Source organism: Microtus oregoni, unplaced genomic scaffold (genome assembly GCF_018167655.1).
Source record: "Microtus oregoni isolate MIOR12 unplaced genomic scaffold, Mior012 000008F_ref0000371, whole genome shotgun sequence".
Classification (NCBI taxonomy): domain Eukaryota; kingdom Metazoa; phylum Chordata; class Mammalia; order Rodentia; family Cricetidae; genus Microtus; species Microtus oregoni.
In genome coordinates, this window is record NW_024543067.1 from 41,591,186 (window position 1) to 41,611,298 (window position 20,113).

At 40.2% G+C, this 20,113-nt stretch overlaps 1 protein-coding gene across 2 annotated transcripts in view; it reads right to left on the bottom strand.

Moving 5' to 3' along the window:
• The window catches only part of Herpud2 (HERPUD family member 2), a 30,507-nt gene extending 17,103 nt beyond the window's left edge, over positions 1–13,404 (bottom strand). For both annotated transcript variants that reach the window (XM_041657491.1, XM_041657490.1), the window contains exons 1-2: positions 13,246–13,404; positions 1,992–2,069 (exon numbers count right to left, since the gene is read on the bottom strand). In XM_041657491.1, coding sequence (XP_041513425.1) covers positions 1,992–2,069; positions 13,246–13,392 — 225 coding nt within the window. In that variant the 5' untranslated portion in view covers positions 13,393–13,404. The remainder of the gene's footprint in view (positions 1–1,991; positions 2,070–13,245) is intronic.
• Between the last annotated feature and the right edge of the window lie 6,709 nt (positions 13,405–20,113).

Below are 20,113 nucleotides of genomic sequence, written 5' to 3' on the forward strand. Positions count from 1 at the left end.
GTACACAAGACATACAGCTGGTAAGCTAGAAAACATGATGGCAGCAGACAACAGAGGAGGAGAGAGCCAAGGTAGCATCTGAACAACTATGAAGAGCAGCAGCAGCAGCATGGAGAAGGGTGGGCGGGCAAGAGTCAAAGAAGGATGCCTGAGTGAAAAAGGGAAGATCTGATCAACTATCAAGTGAAAAAGGGAAGACCTGATCAACTATCAAGTGAAAAAGGGAAGACCTGGTCAACTATCAAGTGAAAAAGGGAAGACCTGGTCAACTATCAAGTGAAAAAGGGAAGACCTGACCAACTATCAAGGAAGCCAGACTTGTGCTCAGTTCTGAGGTGAATTCCAGGAAAATCAAGGGCAGCCTTAAAGGAACTTATGATATCGTTAACTGACCAAAATAGTGCATTCGGGCACCACAACAACAAACCAGTGCAATAGGGCTCAATGAGAGACATACATGACGATATTTTGCATAAAACAAAAATCTAAACTACAGTTGCTCTAGGAGTCTAGAGGATGAAGTTCTTGGGGTTACGCTGTTTAAGGAAAAGCTTCAGACAGACAGCATGACATAGGTAGTCTCTCTTGATACACAAACTCAGCTTCTGAATAGGAAATACTGAAGTATCCAATGTGTATCCCCATAAAACCAGAGCCAAAAGGTCATACTAATAATGGTTTATCAAAACATCCATCCACCTTCGAGGAATATATCTATAGAACATTTTATAACTAAACAGTTTGTAGAACCAATACCAACATTTTACTGAAAGGAAACCAACTTTAAGAAAAGAAACAATTCAAAGAACTATTTCAAAAGTAACACTTCCCAAGGTCTGCAAACGTCTTTTGAGAATATTCATATTCTGGCCTCAGGCTGTTATTCAGAATATTTCAGAGAGCAGAACATATAGCAGTTTTAAACAGGAAAACAAAGTTCAGGATAGCTCACTGGTAGTGCAAAGTCCTAGGCTGGGGATGACCCAGCACCAGAAAAGTAGAAAAAAAGAATGGGTGAGCTCATTTAAGGACTATTCTATATAATACTATAATAGTGGAAACATGTAATTCTACATTTATCAAAATCCACAGAGTATGCATCACCTAGATAACTCTGAGAATGCATAATTTCAGTCAGTGATAATGTCCACTGATCACAACTATGATGGCTAAAGCAGGCTATACATTAGGGGAAAGTGGATGAGAAATCTCTGTGCTATAAACTACAATATTTTTTAGGTGGGCAGATGGTAAAACACTATAGCCATTTGAAACAAGCAACTGAACAGTCAGAAGCCACACTGGCAAAGCTAAAAGGGCCCTTAAGTAGAGAAATACATTGACATTACATTTTATGTGTCCCACAGGTGATTATAAGCAGAGTAAAAGAGATCAGGAATATCTGCATTAAGACTTGAGTTAAAAAGCCAAACACAAAATAGAACATATCCAATCTTACTATATTCACAAACAAAAGTAACATAGCAAGAATAAAAAGTTATAAAGTAAAAACGTCACAAAAAACAATGAGCTAAAAGATGCATTAAAATAATTAGCATTCGAGTTGACTGTCAAAGAGCTACCTTGGAGCATAGGCAGCACTGATGAACAGGTTTGCCACTTAGGCATCATCCTATTTCCTTTCTAGAAATTAAACTCCTAACTCAAACCATTAAAAATGTTATATATCCTGATTTAAAATGGCCTTATAGAGATGTTATCAATCTTTGAGCACTGTAAACACTATGCTTGGAGTACTGACAAGTCAGTGGTTTCTTCTAAAAGATGAAAAACATCTGAACAAAAGATTCAGATTTAGCTCAGATGGGCATACAAAACTGTTAGCCAAACAACCTCCATGCTCTTCCTTGTTGTTACCTTCTGAAGTATTTTATCTGTTCTGCTACCCACAGGGGCTGATGAACTCAATCAGCTAGACAAAACTTGAGAGGCAGTTTCTCCCACTCTTCTAAGGTAGAAGGAGAGCTTACTTTTCTGAGAATGTCTTTCAGCTGTAGATGGTCAGGAAGCAGTCGGCCCGAATACACCAACCTCTGGTCCTTCGTCAACTAGAAATGGGATAGAAGAAAGAAGTCAGTTTTTTTACTATATATATTTAAGGTTAGGGAAAACATGACCAAATGTGGATAAAACTAAACTCTCTTTGGGGACAAGTAAGAAGAAAACAGATATTTTAAGAACTTTAGTCCCAAGTTCTGCTTAAGGCATTTAAGAGCTGGGCAAATGGCAGCCTATCTACAATAATAATAATAATAATACAGATCATCACATAAAACTTGACAAAAAGATAAACAAATGTGTTTTATCAGCTGTAATATAGCACTCTTAATTAAAAGCCTTCAATTTCATATAAACGGAAAGGCAAAGGGCCTTCTATCAAGATAAATGTTCAAGATCACTAGTTATTTTAAACTGGTTTGTCAGTTATTTTTTTAATATAAAGTATATCCAGACCCATTTCCTTCCTTCCAAACACAATGCAGAAGAACTTCCTGTCCTTAGTTTGAAAGTCATTTAGATCTAATGGGGTTCCCACAACCATTCCTGCTTTATTTCTGCCACTTACAAATGTCTACACATTCAAAACCACAAAACCAAAGAAAGCAACACAAACGCATGGAGATTCAGTTGTCACCTCTATATGTAACCCATAACAGAAAGTGTGTTCTGGTTGGCTCTGTTACATTTTAGTACTTCATAGTAAGTCTACTAAAGCTCACACCCCTAGCATTATTTAAAATTAGTGTGTTTCTGTTAGTCCCCATAAAGCATATTTGCAAATGTTCCTTGAATTCCAAGGAAACAATTCATTGGCTATACCAAATGTTAAATTCAAAATCCAATCCAAGCCATAAATATAATTTTAAACAAACTGTATTTTCAGCAAGGCTATGACAAGAGTCATATATTTGAAAGTCATAATAGAAATTATTATGCTGAGTGACATCGATAGTTCAAGCATTCTTAGACACGAAAAGACACTAGAGAAATACAGTTACCCTTCCAAGATGCTTAACTGATAGACGAGATTTTTAGTGTGCCATTTCTAAAATGCAAAGTGTAAACTCCTATATTATAAAAAAAAACAAATATAAAAGGCTTTTTAATGCCAAGTCTTGAAAACTCTAACCAGCACATAAAAACTGAACAGAGCTCCCTCTATATACATTTGATCTTCATTTCATTTCCTGCCACTTAATCTCCCTCCCTAAAACCCTTAAACTCTAGATTTTGCTTGATGATAAAGTAATTAGTATCTAGAGAGCAAAAGTCTTGGAATGGGGCTTGGTTTCAAGAGGAACCAGCCCCGTAATTAGAGTTGTCACTTCCTGTCCCAATCTCCAGAAAGAGGGTCCTAGTGTGGGAGGTCCTTCTGTAAATGTGTTGCTTTTATTGGTTAATGAATAAAGAAACTCCTTGGCCTGTTGATAGGGCAGAGTAGAACTAGGTGGGGAAACTATACTAAATGCTGGGAGAAAGAAGCACAATCAGGAGAAACCATGAAGCCCCTCCAGAGACAGATGCTAGAACTTTACCCAGTAAGCCACAGCCTCATGGCAATACACAGATTAATGGAAACCTCAAGATTACATTAGAGCAAATGCATTTCTTTCCACTTGACTTGGTACAACCTCTAGGGGTTTGCTTCAGTTTTTTAATAACTACAGGACTGCCATATTTAACCATGCAGCTCAGATTTTCTCATTTCTTAGAGATGGTCTGAATCAAAATTCAAACAAGGGTCACACACAAGACTGAATTATGTCTCAATCTTTTTTGTTATTTATGTTCTCAAACAACTAATGTAGCCTAGGTAGGTTTCAAACTTGCTATACAGTTGCAGATGGCCTTTTCTTCTCATCCCCGAGTCCTATACAGTTGCAAATGAGCTTGACCTTCTAGTCCCGGCTGCACTTGCTAAGCACTGGATTACAGGTATGTGACACTGTGTCTTGTTATGTGAAGCTAGGGATCAAACAAACTCAGGGCTTCATGAATGCTAGGCAAACATTTTACCACCTGAGCTACATCCCCAAATATTTGCACTTTCTCTTCATTTCTCCTGTGCATTTCTGAAAGAAGTCATTATCTGTCTTACAGTTACACTTTGTGTTATTTGGGTCAACTATATCCTTCTGGTACTCCATAGTGTGGTAGTTAGGTGTGGAGGCTAATTAGACTCGGAGTAAGGTCTGTGACAAGAGTACTCTGTAATAAAGCTATGTACTTCTTGCACCACTAGCACAGGTAGATTAGGATGGTGACTTTTAGTGATACTGAGCTTCATTAGAGGTTCTGATGTTGCCAGACTAATTTGTCCTTTACAAACTTCCTATCTACCTTATTAATTACCTATATAGTTGCTCCAATCTTTTATTAGAAATAGCAAACTTGTTTTTCTAATTCCTTCTGTTTTTAGTATGATCATTCTAGATCCTATCTCATTAGCTAGTTGGTTACTCAGTCTACATGAGAAAAACTACCACAATGTGCAACTACTTCCCTTTGTCAGTTTTTAGGGTGACTGCCCAAGCAATCTCCCGCATGACCAGTGAGGTGTTGGTAATTTTTTTCTTTAGTGTCATTGTGAGTTCACAGAATTTTGTGCTTTTGAATACTAACATTTTCTTTGTCTATTAATCAGACTGCACAATTTTTGACCATTAGGAAGTTCACTCTAGCGTCATTTCACATGATCTCTGTCTGATCTAATAGTCTTCTTGCTTTCAGATACAATATGCCCCAGGTTCAGCTTCTAGTTTTTCTAATGAGGCCTAGAACTGCCACTGATCAGGTACCTAAATCTGTTTAATTGAAATGGTACCTAAAGACAAAAATCTGAAAATTTGTAGTACTTACTTTTGTCTTTAGTGAGCAAAGCTACGAAATAAGTTCTTATTTAAAAAAAAAAAAAAACTTAAGCCCTGTATTCAGACTGGTATTTTCTATTTCAAGTTTTTACTTATTTGTATCTTCAAAGTAAACTTGTTGATGGCATTTGTATGCTATTTGAAAATTGTTTTATTCTACTTATAATCTTAAAATAATAATCACAAGATTGTTACTAATAATTTGAATGAAATCTATAATTTCTTAGACTTCTCCCTCCCTGTCCTAAGATACATACCACTAAGGACACAAAGTCAAAATAATGATTCACCTGGAAGCTACAATACCAACCTGACAAGCGCATGTGCCACCGGAGCAACAGCGCTAGACTGCTACAGGTTCTGACGCCACAGTTGTAATTCATGCCTGACACTGAAAACCCGATGTAAGACTCATAGGCCCTGGAAGGGAATCCACTACTGTAGTTTTGCTAAATTTATCTGGTATCAAACTGCCTTCTAAATATTTATGTTTACAATCATAAATTAGCACTGTTCTCAGTCTTAGAAATGTTTCTGTCTGCAGTGGGTAACAGTTAATTTTGACTCATATCTGGTCAAAGGGCTGAGAATACAAGATTGTTGAGAGTTCAGTCTGAAATAGGACATCCTATCATTTCTCTCCCCACACATACACACACAGAGTTCAGGACCACATTGTGGAAAAGCAGGCACAAAGATGCAAGAGCCAGAGAACGGAAAGAAATGTGAAAGGCTATCTTCTGGACACGATATGGCCAGTCGACCACAAATTCACAAGGGAGGCTATCTGCACAAGACTGGGCCCATCACCATTCCAACATAGATGGGGTGGGGCTCTCGCAGTTACTGGCTGCTGGAGAGGAAAATCATATCCTCGGTGTAAGCATTTATAAGCACCCTTGTCATCTCAACAGCCTCCTCTTCCCTCCCCCATAGTTTTATATACCTTCTCATTAAATATATAGTTTTCTTTCCCTTCTTACATAAAAGGCAGGAAACTGTGCTTTCTCTCTGAGGGCCCTGCTTTCTTAGTATATTCTGTGGACAACACCTTAGTCTTTCAAACAAATATGTAATATTCTACTGTACTTAAGTACTACACTTATATTTATTTGAATGTTTCCAGGCTTCTTATATACAGGGAACTTCTCTCACATTATTCTATTTACCTCTGCATTCCCTCACAAAACCTAACTGGAACAGACACAAGAAAAAGGACAGCAATGTAGTGGGAAACAGTGAATATATTAAACAAGGCATTGGCCGGGCGATGGTGGCGCATGCCTTTAATCCCAGCACTCGAGAGGCAGAGGCAGGCGGATCTCTGTGAGTTCGAGGCCAGCCTGATCTACAAGAGCTAGTTCCAGGACAGGCTCCAAAACTACAGAGAAACCCTGTCTCGAAAAAAAAAAAAAAAAAACAAGGCATTTCTCCCCCACAGGAGAGAAAGAGGACAAGTAGGGTCTGTAGAAGGTCTTTGGTTCATGCATATTTCTTTTTTTGTGGCTGGGCTTTTTTTTAACAACATCTGTATAACAAAAGGAAGAATCTATTAGAAAAAAATTGACATTGCAGGATAGACAGATGAAGATTATCGAGAGCAACATCACTGATTTACTGCTTGTGGGGTCTTGTGCATAGGAGCCAGACTCATAGAGTAGGGCAGATATACAGCTGAAGAGGAGTCAGAAAATGTGTACAAGATCCTACAGGCATCTCCCTGTGCCTTGCATTTCTCATCTACAAAAGGAGGATAATAACAGTATTTACTGCACAGGTTGGAGTCTAAGAACAGAATGCACATCAACCTTTTAAAACAGAACACAGCATTCAAGAGACCACAGATATTAATTTCTGCTATCTATATTATTTCACTAAGATCTAACAGGACTACGTGAAACTGTTGGAAAGTGATATGTCTTTCCAAAACGTTGCTTTGCAGCATGAAGGCAACAAATCAGGATGCTCAAGAGCAAGACTGACACAAAAGCAAACTTGGCTAAAGCTACAAAAGGCTGAACAAGAAAGCCTTGACCCATACTACCTTTCGAGTCTCCATTTCAAACAACATTTGTAGGTAACAACAGAAATCTTTAACCTTCTCTGTACAGAAATACATTTTGAAGTTGGCAAAAAGTCCACGTCCAAAGCTTAAATCATTTAACCTCAGATTTTTAGTGGAAGAATGCCATTATTTACCAACTACTTCTAAGGTACTCAACCTACCTGGACATAATCTACTTCCTTTCTATGTAGATTACCTCTTCTTTTTTATTAAACTGAACAGTAATAGAATTAATCAGAAACTATCACTTCTGAGCAAGAAAAATGCTAGAAAATGCAGTAGTAAGGACCACTAATCCACACACACTTCCAGTATAAGCCATTAATCTTTACAATATATTAATAATAATAATAAATGTATAAAGCACACGAGAAACAATTTTATACTTTGTTTTGAGACTAAATTTTTCCAGAAGAAATAGCTTCAGACACTTCAGTCTCCAGAAGCACACGCTTAAAAAACCTACATTATAACATCTGGACAAAGGTTTCTTGGTGTGTGTCCTGGAATAGTGGATATTTGATAGTCTTTTCTGACCTCCTTGGCACCTGCACTTACATACACAAGGAAAACATTCACACACAACAGTCTAGAAAAAAATTTAAATATTCATAAGGCCAACACATGAATCTACAAAACCAACTATATTTTCTTTTTTTTACCAACTATATTTTCATACTTCAAAAGAGTTGTTAAGTATGAAAAGATTAAAGTTTGTGTGTATATGTAGTATGTGTCTATAGACAGACTAAATGGGTCTCTTTTATATGACTTTAAAAATCATGTCAAACTCAGAAACAAACAAAACGCCCACAAGTTCTCCCTCATATGTGGATCCTAGCCTATAATGTAATAGGTATCACTTTGGGAATATTATAAAATTTAAAAAGGAGACCAAGTGAGGGTAATAATAAATGATAAAATGTAGACAAAAGAATAGCCGTTTTAACTGTATAGTTTGTGACCGGGCAAGTATTTGGGTAATGTGTTGCTTCTATTAGTAAGTTAATCAGAATAAAGTGATTTTAAAAAAAAAATCTCAAAAAAAATGGAAAACAGACAAAAAACCCTCTATACTAAATGTCATGACACTATTATGCCCAACTTTAGCATAACTAAATTCTGCATAATTTCAAAATATTAATTCTGAACTTTAAATATGCGGATTTTAAAAATGTATGATAATGATTCAATAAAAGTAATCTTCAACTGGCTGTAAGTTCTAGTAACTAGCATACAAGTACTCTGAAAATAGAAACTATTACATTTCAGTTTACATGCTCAGTTCTAAATGTCAAATAGCTTTAAAGAGTTAAATACAAAAAAGAGTTAAATACAAGAAAGCACACAAAATATGGACTCTGTGGAATACTAATTTTTAAATTTTTTTTTTATAAATCTTTATTTATTTCATATACAGTGTTCTGCTTGCATGTATACTTACAGGCCAGAAGAGGGCACTAGATCTCATTACAGATGGTTGTGAGCCACCATGTGGTTGCTGGGAATTGAACTCAGGACCTCTGGAAGAGCAGCCAGTGCTCTTAACCTCTGAGCCATCTCTCCAGCCCCTAATTTTTAAAAATTTTAAACATGTCTCTAATCAAATTCCCTCAGTCCAAAGCTCCAGGAGATTCAGAAGTATATAACCAGAAACATGGTTCCCCAAACTGCCTCTAGTCTCTATCTCCTTACAGCAAAAACCAGTGTTCAGAATTTTCAGAATATACAATATCTGGAATTCTCAATGAATATTCCTTGATTAAAGGTTTCCACTCATAGGCCATTCAGTTACATGTCAGATGTATGTGCAATAGAGAATGCCAAAGTATAGAATTTAATACACTGTGAAGAGAACAAAAATAGCAACACACTCTGCAATCTTAAAATATTATGCTCCCATATTTTCTTATAGTTTATCAGAATAAATGGTACTAACAACAGTAACCTGATTAGGTGCTAGCACAATAAAAAGGATATGTTACTCAACTCTGTAGTTTCTAGCTATTATAGCATATCTAGGTACATCTCAAATGCAAATCTTTTTTTTAAATTAAAGAAAATTCTTTAACATGTATGGGTATTTTACCTTCATACATGCCTTTGTATCAAGTGTGAGTGTGATGCCCACAGAAGCCAGAAGAGGGCATCAGATCCCACAGAACTGGAGTTTAAGACACTTGTGAACAGCCACGTTGGTGCTGGCCATTGAACCCCCATCTTCTGCAAGAGCAACAAGAACTCTTAAACGTCTGAGCTATCTCTCCAGCCCCAAACATTTAATAGTCAAATTCATTTTTTTCCTGATTATAGATGTATAATTGATAGAGTCAAGTCACTACAGGGCAGCCTATTGCCAAGTGTGTGTGTATATATATACATATATGTGTATACATATACATGTACATATATGGCTAAGGGCCTTCTCTTTCAAGTCTGACCAACTTCGGTTCAAATCCAATTCTACCTAAAGAGTTTTATGACATTAGACAAAAGAATCATCAAGTCTCTATTTTCTCATCTATAAAAGAGCTAATATCACAAGATGTTTACCACAAATAAACATTATAGAGCATATCGGGTATTTAGTAAAACACCTGGTCTAAATGGCAGTTTAAAATCAGAGCAATTAAATAAAAGCATTTTAGACAAATCAGTATAATATAAAGAGAAATTTAAACTAAAAACTCTAGAACCTCCAAAAAGCATTAATGCAGTATTAAACAAAATCTTATTTTTTTCTAAGAAAAAGGACATGAGGATAAGATTAAAATACTTAAGTAAATTTTAGTCAGCAGTCATTAAAATCTTCAAATTTCTATTTTTCATCATTGTCACATTAAATCTGACAGTACCATTTGTTCAGTGTTTTTTTATACTGAGCTATACTGCTAGGTGACATAAAGTCTTGTTAAATTTGTTAAAATTATATAAGACAACTGTCTTATCAAGTAAAAAGTATTCATACATATGGATTCTACATCTTGAAATCAACAGTCCTGAAGTGATCAAGCAACTACATTTTTTTAATGAACAGTAAGTAAGGAATCGGGAATTACAAAATACTAAACAATAAAGCTCCAAAAAAAGTTACAAGACTTACTACTTCTACTGAAGAAAGGGAAAACTTCCTTCTGGACTGCATAATGTTATATTCTCAGAACAGAACCTGTATTCACTTGGTTTCTTCACTTCCAATAGAAGTTAACGTAAAAGAACAGCTTGAAAAGCTAGTGCAGGCTTCCCTGGCTAATCAGGAAAGCCAGAAGACCTACATATTGAAAGTGATTGCTTTAGTTTTTTACCACCATAAAATAAAAAGATAGAGGAAATGTACCCAGAGGTAAGACACACATCACAAGGCACTGTGACCCCAAGCACTGGAAAGCTTGCCCTCAACATCAAATTCAGGGTAAGGCAACCCCATCTCTAGCTCCCTACTGTTTGCAAATAAGATAACATTAAGTAAGAAGAGATGGAAACGAGCCTAACGACAGGTGAATTTTATATCTTTTAATTGGATAGTACATCTACTGAACAATGTGAAGTTCAGGCATTTTGGCATTTACATCTCTGATAACTAAGTCAAAGTTCAGACTAGAATCCAACACTCAAGGCAAAGTGAAAGTGGCCTTCTAACAAGGCTCTTTGGCATCCTATAGCAATTGCTAAAATTTTTATAATCTGAAACACTATCAACATGAACTGGTACTAGTGAACTTCCCAGTTCCTAAACCAATTACAAGTATCTTTGGAAGTTATCTGAATTCCAAGTGCTCAATTCCACATAAAATTTTCACACACACACACACACACACACACACACACACACACATATATATCATATGTCTAAATTCTAAATTAGAAAATATCTTCCCCTTCTAGTCTTTTTACTTAGAACTTTAACACTAACTAGTCCTTTTACTTAGAACTGTATTGCTTATTATAATAATAGAAGGTTTAGAGTCCTCAGCGCAACATTAACTCTGAAAGAATAGCTGGTCAACGTGGCAGGTGGGAGGACCCACAGTCCCACAACTTGGGAAGCTGAGATGGGCGAATCAGAATTTGAGATCATGCTGTGCAAACCAGTAAGACCTTCTTGTCTGTGAAGGTGAGGCATGCACACATGAATGCACACACAGGACATAACACTTAAAGCATTTAAAAAGCTGAGTGAGTCATTGGGGGCAGTCACAAGGAATTAAACTCCTGTTATAATCTTGCTTCATTACAAAATGTTTTGACTTCTAAATAACCTTACAAAGAAAATGTTTATGACTCCCAATTCCTAGAGCTGATTGATGTCTTCTATTGGCTACAGAGTACCACTAACTGCAGTTACTCAACAACTGTGATGTTTCAAATTAATTTCAGGTGTAAGTCAGAACGGAAACCTGTCAAGTCTAATAACTGCACAAAATTTTCAACCTAGAAATGAACTTGACAAGACATTACAATCCACTCAGAAAACTTGCTGGAGAAATGTTACAAAGTAAAGTCATTAATTATAGAAAGTGGTGCAGGCTCCTAAAGACTCTCCAGTGTGTCTGAGTCAGGCAAGCCAAGAAAGAGTTCTGCAAGTGATGACCCCTCAGGCATCAGGACCAGCTGCCCAACAGTCCTGCAGTAGGGACTAGCTGTCCCAGGACACGTCAGCAAACAGGCTTCACATCTCTATCTCACACAGCTTTTTGGTTTTTGATTTTTTTTTTTAGAAGAGTTTTAAAGAGTACTAAATCTGTTTTGGTTTGGGGGACAGGATCATGCTCACTGTGCAGCTAAGAATGACCCTGAACTGCTGATCTCCAGCTTCCACCTCCCCAACTGCTAAGATTACACCACATTAGGCTTAATCCAAACTCTTGATCCACATATTAAAGACCAAGTCCCTTAATGGTGTAATAGTATAACATGTAGATCTCACCTTAGTACACACCATACCAGTACGTGCATACGTAAGAAAGTACTTTAAAATAGTATTTGGGCTGTGTTATGAAATCTATGCCAATCAATGACTATTCACACAAGGTGCTTTCTATTTCAAAAATGTGGGAAAACAATAATATGCAATAGAAAAATTTTGGTGTAAATCTTCACTTTCAAACTTAAGTTTTCAATGAGCAAAAGTCCTAACTTTTAGTTTGTTCCAACTACTAAGGAACTCAGTGTTCCCACACACAATAAAAATATTTGTGTCACAAATACAGCTAAGGATGAATGAGTTTAAAACAAACAACAAAAAATACACCCTCCAGCTTTGGCAATGAAGTAATTCAGTGGTTATTCCAGATGTCTAAATCTTAAACAATACTGCAATAGACACTGTTCTAAGTCATAAATATCTTAACACAGACCAACATCTTCCATACTGAGGTGCACAAAACAGGCCTAAAAAGCAGTTGTTTCCCAACTAGGGAGTATATAAACCAAGTCTCTTTATTATTTAAATATAAGATTGAGTAGTTGAATATTAGATGTTCAAGAATGAAAAAGTTATACAATAGAGCACAGGAACGCCTCACTAAAATATACTCTGGATGACACACCTTTCTAAGCTACTGAAAGACCAACTACGTACCTTCAAATCAGACTTTAGGGACAAATGGCGACACTATCTTTCCAACACCAAGATAAAGAATGGAAAACAAAGGCACACTGATCTAAGCGAAACAGATGATATAACCAAAGAAAGAAACAGGTATCAAATGACTGGGGTGTGTGGGAAAAGTGCCCGTCTCAATGTCTCTATCTTCAGGAGAAATGTGAGGTGGGAAGTGGGGGAACAAGGTGAACTGCAACTCACAACACGTGCGATGGGGTGAGGGTTAAAGGATAATTTTCGCCAAGTCACATAATCATTCCAAAAGAAAAGAATATTCTCTTCGCCATGAACATATTCCTGGGCCAGGTATTTAAAATTAAAATGGAATTTTGCCTTAGGAAGCAATGAACGTTCTAATATAGACCGTGATTCTTTACCTCAAAAACAAATAAAATTAGTATCTGACATTCACATTAGATGACTTTAAGTTGCACGGAAGATGGTCCCTTTTCCATCACTGCAAATTCTTGTCTCTTGGTATTTCTGTATACTCGCTAATTAACTGAACCTCATTAGGAAGATAATGATGGTGGTTCACTCAGGAGACACCCGCAACCTCACAACCAAAAGTATTTCGAATGGAGACCTATGTGATTGGCGAGGAGGGGGCAAGCTGGGCGAAGGGAGGTACCAGGCACACGGCGCTGCAGGCTAGGGCAAGCTGCGTTCAGTTTTACACTTACAGGTTTGCTAGGGTACACGTTAGATAGATGCGTTTTTAGTTTCCCCACGGTCCAGTTCAAGAAGCAGTTAATAGTCTGGTCACTGTATTTCTGATTCGGTGCCTTAATGATTAGAGTCACAGGCATCTCCATCCCACTCTGGTCCATGGTGCTCTCAAAGTCGGACAGTCTAGCGGCGCTGCAGCTAAGCCGTAACTGGGCGGGCACGGCTGGGATGGGGACAGAAGTGAGTTCTCAATATTCTGGGTCCAAATCAGTCACAAGCACAGCGGGCGATACGAAGGCCATTGCCGGTACCAACGATGGACGGTGGCGGTGGTGGCGGCAGGCTCTGGGTGCCGGGCCGGGGGTGCAGCTGTCCCCGCCAGGTTTGGGCTCCGCCTGGCTCCGTACCGCGGAGGAAGGCGGGCAGGCGACCCGGGGAGGACGCGAAGGACAGGCCCCGGCGGACCGCTCAGCGCCCCGCCCCCGCCGCGACCCCCGAGCTGAAACGCAACAAGGCCCTACGCGAGCACCCGCGCGGCCTGAGCGGCTGAAGACGGAGGCTGAAGAGCGAGCCTGGAAGGAGGCGGCAGCGGCCGCGGAGCGAGCCTCAAGAGAAGGCGGCCGGAACGCAAGCCCGGGGGAAGCAAGGCCGCGACCGCAGAGCGAGCCCGGAGGAAGGCAGGCCGCGGCCGGGAGCGAGCCTGCGAGCAGGAAGGCCGCCCGGGGCTCGCCCTCCGGGGCTCGCAGGGGAGCGCGGTAGCAGCGGGCGACTGGGCCGCAGGCGCCTCGGGCTCTCCGGAATGCGGCCGGGCGGTCAGGACAGGCGCGGCCGGGAGGCAGGTGGCGGGATGAGGGCGGGGACCGGGCTGCGCTAGCGCCCGAAATTGTTGTTGTGAGGAGGGTCGGGTCCCGGGTAAGCCGGAAGACCCGAGGCGGAAGTGCGTCACGCTCGCGGCACGCCCTTTCGCCCGGCCGGGTCAGCCCCGCCCGCGAGGCATCCTGGGCCTCTGAGTGGCCGGTGCCGGTGCTCGGTCCCGGTACTGCGCGACCACTGGCGTGGCTAGCGCTGGTGTACCCCGCCTTCCCCCACACCCCCGAAAGTAGAGGAAGTGCTCCGGCCCGCGAGCTGGCTCGGCAAACTTAATAATATCCAGTCCTTCCTGGTGCTGCGTCAAACGTGGGCTCCCATTTTCCTCAGTGTCAGCTGTCTGCGCGACAGTGCCACGTCGTGTCGTCGTGTCGGCTCTGCGGAGCTCTAGGGAACCGTTTCTGAGCCTGTTGCTTTAGGAGCCGAGGCTGCCTGCCCCGCTGCATGAGTAAGTGGGCTGTGCGTGTCAAACCAAGCATGTCTTTACGTGGCTGTCTCGCACACCCCCGTCCGTTACAGTTCCTCTTAATTCTTACAAAACTTGCCGGGTTCTTCCATCAACTGTGCGCCCGGTACAGTGGACGTGAAGTTAGATGGTCGTGCTCGTTTCTGTTTCGCGGCTTAGAAATGGCAATGCAAGGCTGAATCCACGGTTGCACCCTGCCCTCTTCATTTTGCAGTGGTTAAGGAGCACGTACAGAAAATTTAAGTTGGATAGATGTGCATTTTCACAGCTCCAGGGTTCCACTTGAAGGGAGCGGGTACAGGAGCTGATCTCTCCCTTTGCCCTAGAAAGGTCTTCAAGCTACTACTGGATGAGAGACCATCGGGAAGTTCTTTTCTGGTTAATAGGGCAGAATCCCCTACACCAGTGTTTTTCAACTTGTGGGTCACGAACCCCTTCACAGGGGTCGTATGTCAGATACTTCCATTAAGATTCGTAACAGCAAAATTACAGTTACGAAGTAGCAACAAAAATTATTTTATGGTTGGGAATCCCCCAACATGGGTGTTAAAGGGTCGCAGCAGTAGGAAGGTTGAGAACCACTACCCTACATCTTCCCCATACTACCTTGCACAGATGTGAGGATACCCTTGATATTGTAGCTGAAGCATCTCAAATTCTATTCTGTAGTAAGAGTGCAATCCCCATTTCCAGTCTGTGACCATAGCCCCCTAGACTCCGGGCTTTGTAAAACTGCTCTCTATTTACCCAGTCACCCCCGTGGGACCTTAATTCTAGCTAAAAACATTTTTTCGGATTCCCTTAAAGCTCGTGGCTATTTGAATGTCAACCACTTATATGTGCGTGAGGAGCATGAAGCAACAAACAAGAAGGAAGACAACAAATGGCCTTACAAATAATGGAGGCCAGGGCCTTAGTGACATTGTGATCTGTCTTGACCAGATTTGTTTTGTGTCAGAATCCTGTTGAATTCAGGAACTCCTTACAACCCCCACCAACCAATTCTGCAGCTCCTGTCAGGCAGGTTTGTGACTCAGGCTTCCAGGAATCCTTTAGAGTTGATGTAACCTTCTCATACAGCACTATAAGATGTACATTAGTCACAAAATGTTCATACTTTTTAAGACATTAGGGCATTTCACAGTGGTAAGTAGAGTCCATCAAAGGTTTACTAGTGTAAACAAAAACATTAAAATGATCAAGAAATTATATGTTACATGAGGTGATTTTAAACTTTATAAACTTGTATTATGATGGCTCCTAAAAGTAGTATTGCTCCTGTTGAACTGGGTCAAATTGTGCACATTATGCAAATATTGCATTCTATTAAGATGTGCAGGTATAGAATAATATTGGAAGCAGTGGTCCCAGAATATTGGTACTGTTTGGCTTGGAATTGGGGATGAGTTTGAGATGACCAAATGGTAGCAGTTGGTGAGGGGCTTCCATGGCACTAACATGCCATTTAAAAATCTCTTTACATGGGTTAGATAAAATTTGGAAATGCAAAAGAACAATTGTATATGTCACCTATAATTTGCTATTAAAGACAAAGTCTAAGAAAAACACTTGCTTTTTGTTCATTTGATCTTGGTGGGTTTTATTTTATTGTCCCCATTTTTTTCTTAAAGGACAGTGGTACCAGATAATGAAAAATTTGGGATTGTTGATTAATGTTCTTCAGCAGTATTAACTTTTCTGAGGTTAGGTTGATTTCTGTCCATGGAGTAGCACTCTTGAAAAAAGTACAAGAGAAATTTAAAGAAAAATATTTTTTTATTTAAATTTATTTATTTATTAAGGATTTCTGCCTCGTCCCCGCAACCGCTTCCCATTTCCCTCCCCCTCCCCCGATCAAGTCCCCCTCCCTCATCTGCTCGGAGAGCAATCAGGGTTCCCTGACCTGTGGGAAGCCCAAGGACTGCCCACCTCTATCCAGGTCTCGTAAGGTGAGCATCCAAACTGCCTAGGCTCCCACAAAACCAGTACGTGCAGTAGGATCAAAAACCCACTGCAATTGTTCTTGAATTCTCAGTATTCCTCATTGTCCGCTATGTTCAGCTAGAAAAATATTTTTAAATAACAAAATGTGATAGCCAGTATTTGTGGAATGCTTACTTTTGATTGCTTTAATCATCAAGGGTGCAAAGATAGCAAAAAAAATTAATTAATTAATTAAAAAGCCTAATTGATTCATTCTGTGAGATTCTAGTTTCTTCCTAAAATTCAAAGACAACCAAGGCTTTTTATCTGAAACTTTGAAGTACCTTCTAGGAACCTAAAATACTTTGATGTTGATTGGTATATGCTGGTTGGTTGGTTGGTTAGTGAGTTGGTAGATTGATTGCCATCTTGGGATAAAGGACTCTGGTCAAGTCATTTTGCAGTTGCAGATTTCCAAGCTGATATTCCGTAGCTTTGGAGACTGTCCTGGAACTAGTTCTTGTAGACCAGGCTGGCCTCAAACTCACAGAGATCCGCCTGCCACTGCCTCCCAGTGCTGGTATTAAAAGAGTGCGCCACCAAGCCCGGCTCCTTGTCATTCTTTTTTTGATGATGCTGTGACACAAAATATCTAATCATCTTGATCAAATGCAGTACACACACACACTCACACACACACACACACACAAACTGTACTGGAAACCTATCAAAATTGGTTCATTGAATCACTATTTTTAAAAATCCTAATTGATCTCAGATGTTTGATTACAAACCACCTCATAGAAAAGGCAAAACACCTGGCCCAGTGGTACATACCCGTAATCCCAGCTGCAGAGCAGAGAACAGAAACAGGATTCATAGAGCTCAAGGTCTCCCCCATCAAAACCTGAGGCAGGTGGGAAAGCTGGCCCTGAGGTCATAGGAACAGAGCGGGAGAACTGTCTCTGCCCCTGTCAGCTGCAGCACTCAGGAGAGCGGCACCTACATCTCCCCTGGGCAATACAGTACAGCAGGCCCTGAAGGTGTGTAGGTATAGGAGAACCGACCCGGAGGTAATGAAAGCCTGAGAACTGGCGCTGCCCCTTGCTCATCGCTGAAAGGGGTGAACTAGTCAGGGCAAAGCTGGAGAGCCCACCCTGGTGGCAAAGACTGGGAGAGCTGACTAATCCTGCAACTACCTAGGCCCAAAACAAAGGTTATGTGTTGGTCCATCTGTGATCTGCTGGGGAGTAGGGTTGTGAACCCAGGACTGTAGGATCTGCATGACACAGGGCAACAACATGATGTCCAGGAAGAGTCCCAGTGAGGGCCTAGCCTTGATGGTACAGCAGAGACCGGGGGCCTTGAATGAGATCCATGGTTCTTTATGATGAATGCCTGCATGTAAAAATATATGGACAAAGGGGTTCACTATGTGACTCACTGTGTCATACTGAAGCTTCCATGATAGCTTTTCTCCTGCTTCCTTTTCTCCCCTGTTAAATTTTGTCCTTGTTTTAATTTGGGGTGTATATGGGGGAGATCAGGAGGCATGATGTGAAAGACCCAAAGAATAAATAAAAAATTAATTAATTAAAAGAGTTCAAGATGAGGGCAACTTAGCAAGGCAGCATCTTTAAAAAAATCATGGATAACAACGCACATGATAAGAAGCTTTTTGGAAACATCTTAGAGGCAGCTAGATCAGCTCTCCAAATACCACAGGCACTCTCCCACACTTCAGAAGGGCTAGGAAACATTTGCAGAAAATCCCAGTTTCAGTGTAGCACGGCCAGTTGTATAAACATCCACAGCTGTTTAAGTGACTTACAGTCTGCAGTGTTATCATTCCTTGTTAGGCCTACTCTTACCCTTTGATTAATCCAAAATATGTTTATTCTTGTTTTTATCAGTGCTATGGATTGGAAGCAGGGTCTCGTTAATAATGGACAAGCACTCTGCCACAGAACTGCATCCTCAGCACAAAACAGTGTTTATTCTTTATAAATTCTTTTCACATTTATTTATGATGTGGGCTGGGGCAGATTCTATCCTCTGAGAATATTATCTATAAGCATGTATTAGTAATAAAATTAATTGCCTCCAAACCCTGTGGGTTAGAAATCTGTGAGCTATTTTGTGGTTCTGGTCTGAGACTTACCAGTGTTGCATCAAGCTATCAGCTGATACTCAGTCATCTAAAAGTTCAGTAAATAAAAGAGGACTGACTTTACAGCTCGCTGACTCATACGACTTGTGTGCTGGTACTGACTGCTGAGTAATGCTCAAGTTCTTCCCTGTTTAGGCTTCTTTACACGACTGCTTGAATGTCTCATGCATGACAGCTGGGTCTTCCTAGAATAAGAGGTCGAAGAGACCAATGCCGAAGCCATAATGCCTGTCATGACAACTTTGGAAATCATTCAGTCACCTCTGAGGTGCTGTGCTGGTCATATTAACTAGCTTTGAGAAGATGTGAGAGGAAGAGCATGGACTTGAGAGCCAGGCAGTGGAGTGTGTTGGTCTCGTTGCAGGCAAACTACCATAATGTACTTAATCTCCTGCGTATGACTGTCCAGGAACAAACCCCAGTGGCTCACAGCCACTCCCTTCTGCTGATAGGCTCTTAGATGTTTCTTTTATTGATTTCATGACCCTACAGTTAGAACTATTGATTGTTTCTCAAATGCCTCTTACCTTTGTTGCTGAAAAGCAACACTCAAATAAAATTGAGACTATGACATTAAATGTACACAAGAAGAGAGTCATCAGCCTAACCATCGGAGGGTGGTAGTTGTAATCTTCCTGTAGAGATAGGCATGCAGAGTGCACTTCTCCTGAACCTTCTACAGGTCTGTATTTATATATACATCTATCCGTTTATCTATAGATGAGTACCTGGCTCATTTGCAATACTTTTCAGAGGCCAGTGAAATACAGTTCTCATTATGAGCTTTTTTTTCAATTACAAAAAGTGGCCAGTTAACATTATTACTGTAAGATTCTGACTGTACCCTCCTTTGCTTGCTTTAAGAAATAGTCAAATCGTGTGAACTCTTTTGTTAGCTGGCATGAACTTAAGCTGTCAGGAGAGGGTATTGGAGAGATCTCTATCTGGTAGTATGTTTTCTTCCTCTTTATTCTTTCTTTTTTAGGGTGTGTGTGTGTGTGTGTGTGTGTGTGTGTGTGTGTGTAATATGTCACATGGGTGTCTGAGAAGTTCAGAAGATAAATGCCCTGGAGTGAGCCACCACATAGATGCCAGGAATTGAACCCCAGCCTTCTGCAAGAGACTCTGACAGGCTCGTTTTCTTTCTTTCTTTCTTTCTTCCTTCCTTCCTTCCTTCTTCCTTCCTTTTTTTCCTTCTTTTCTTCCTTCCCTTCTCTTTCTTCCTTTCCTTTTCTTTTTTGATGTTGTTTTGGTGGGTTTTTTATGATTTTGTTTTGTTTTTCAGTTTTTCGAGACTGGAACTCACTCTGTAGACAAGGCTGGCTTCAAACTCATAGAGAATTGCCTACCTCTTCCTCCCAAGGTCTTGGGATTAAAGTTGTGAGGCACTGCACATGCGTTAGACAGGCTCTTTCAGTGCATAAAATCTGCATCTTTCTCAGCACCATGTTCCCCC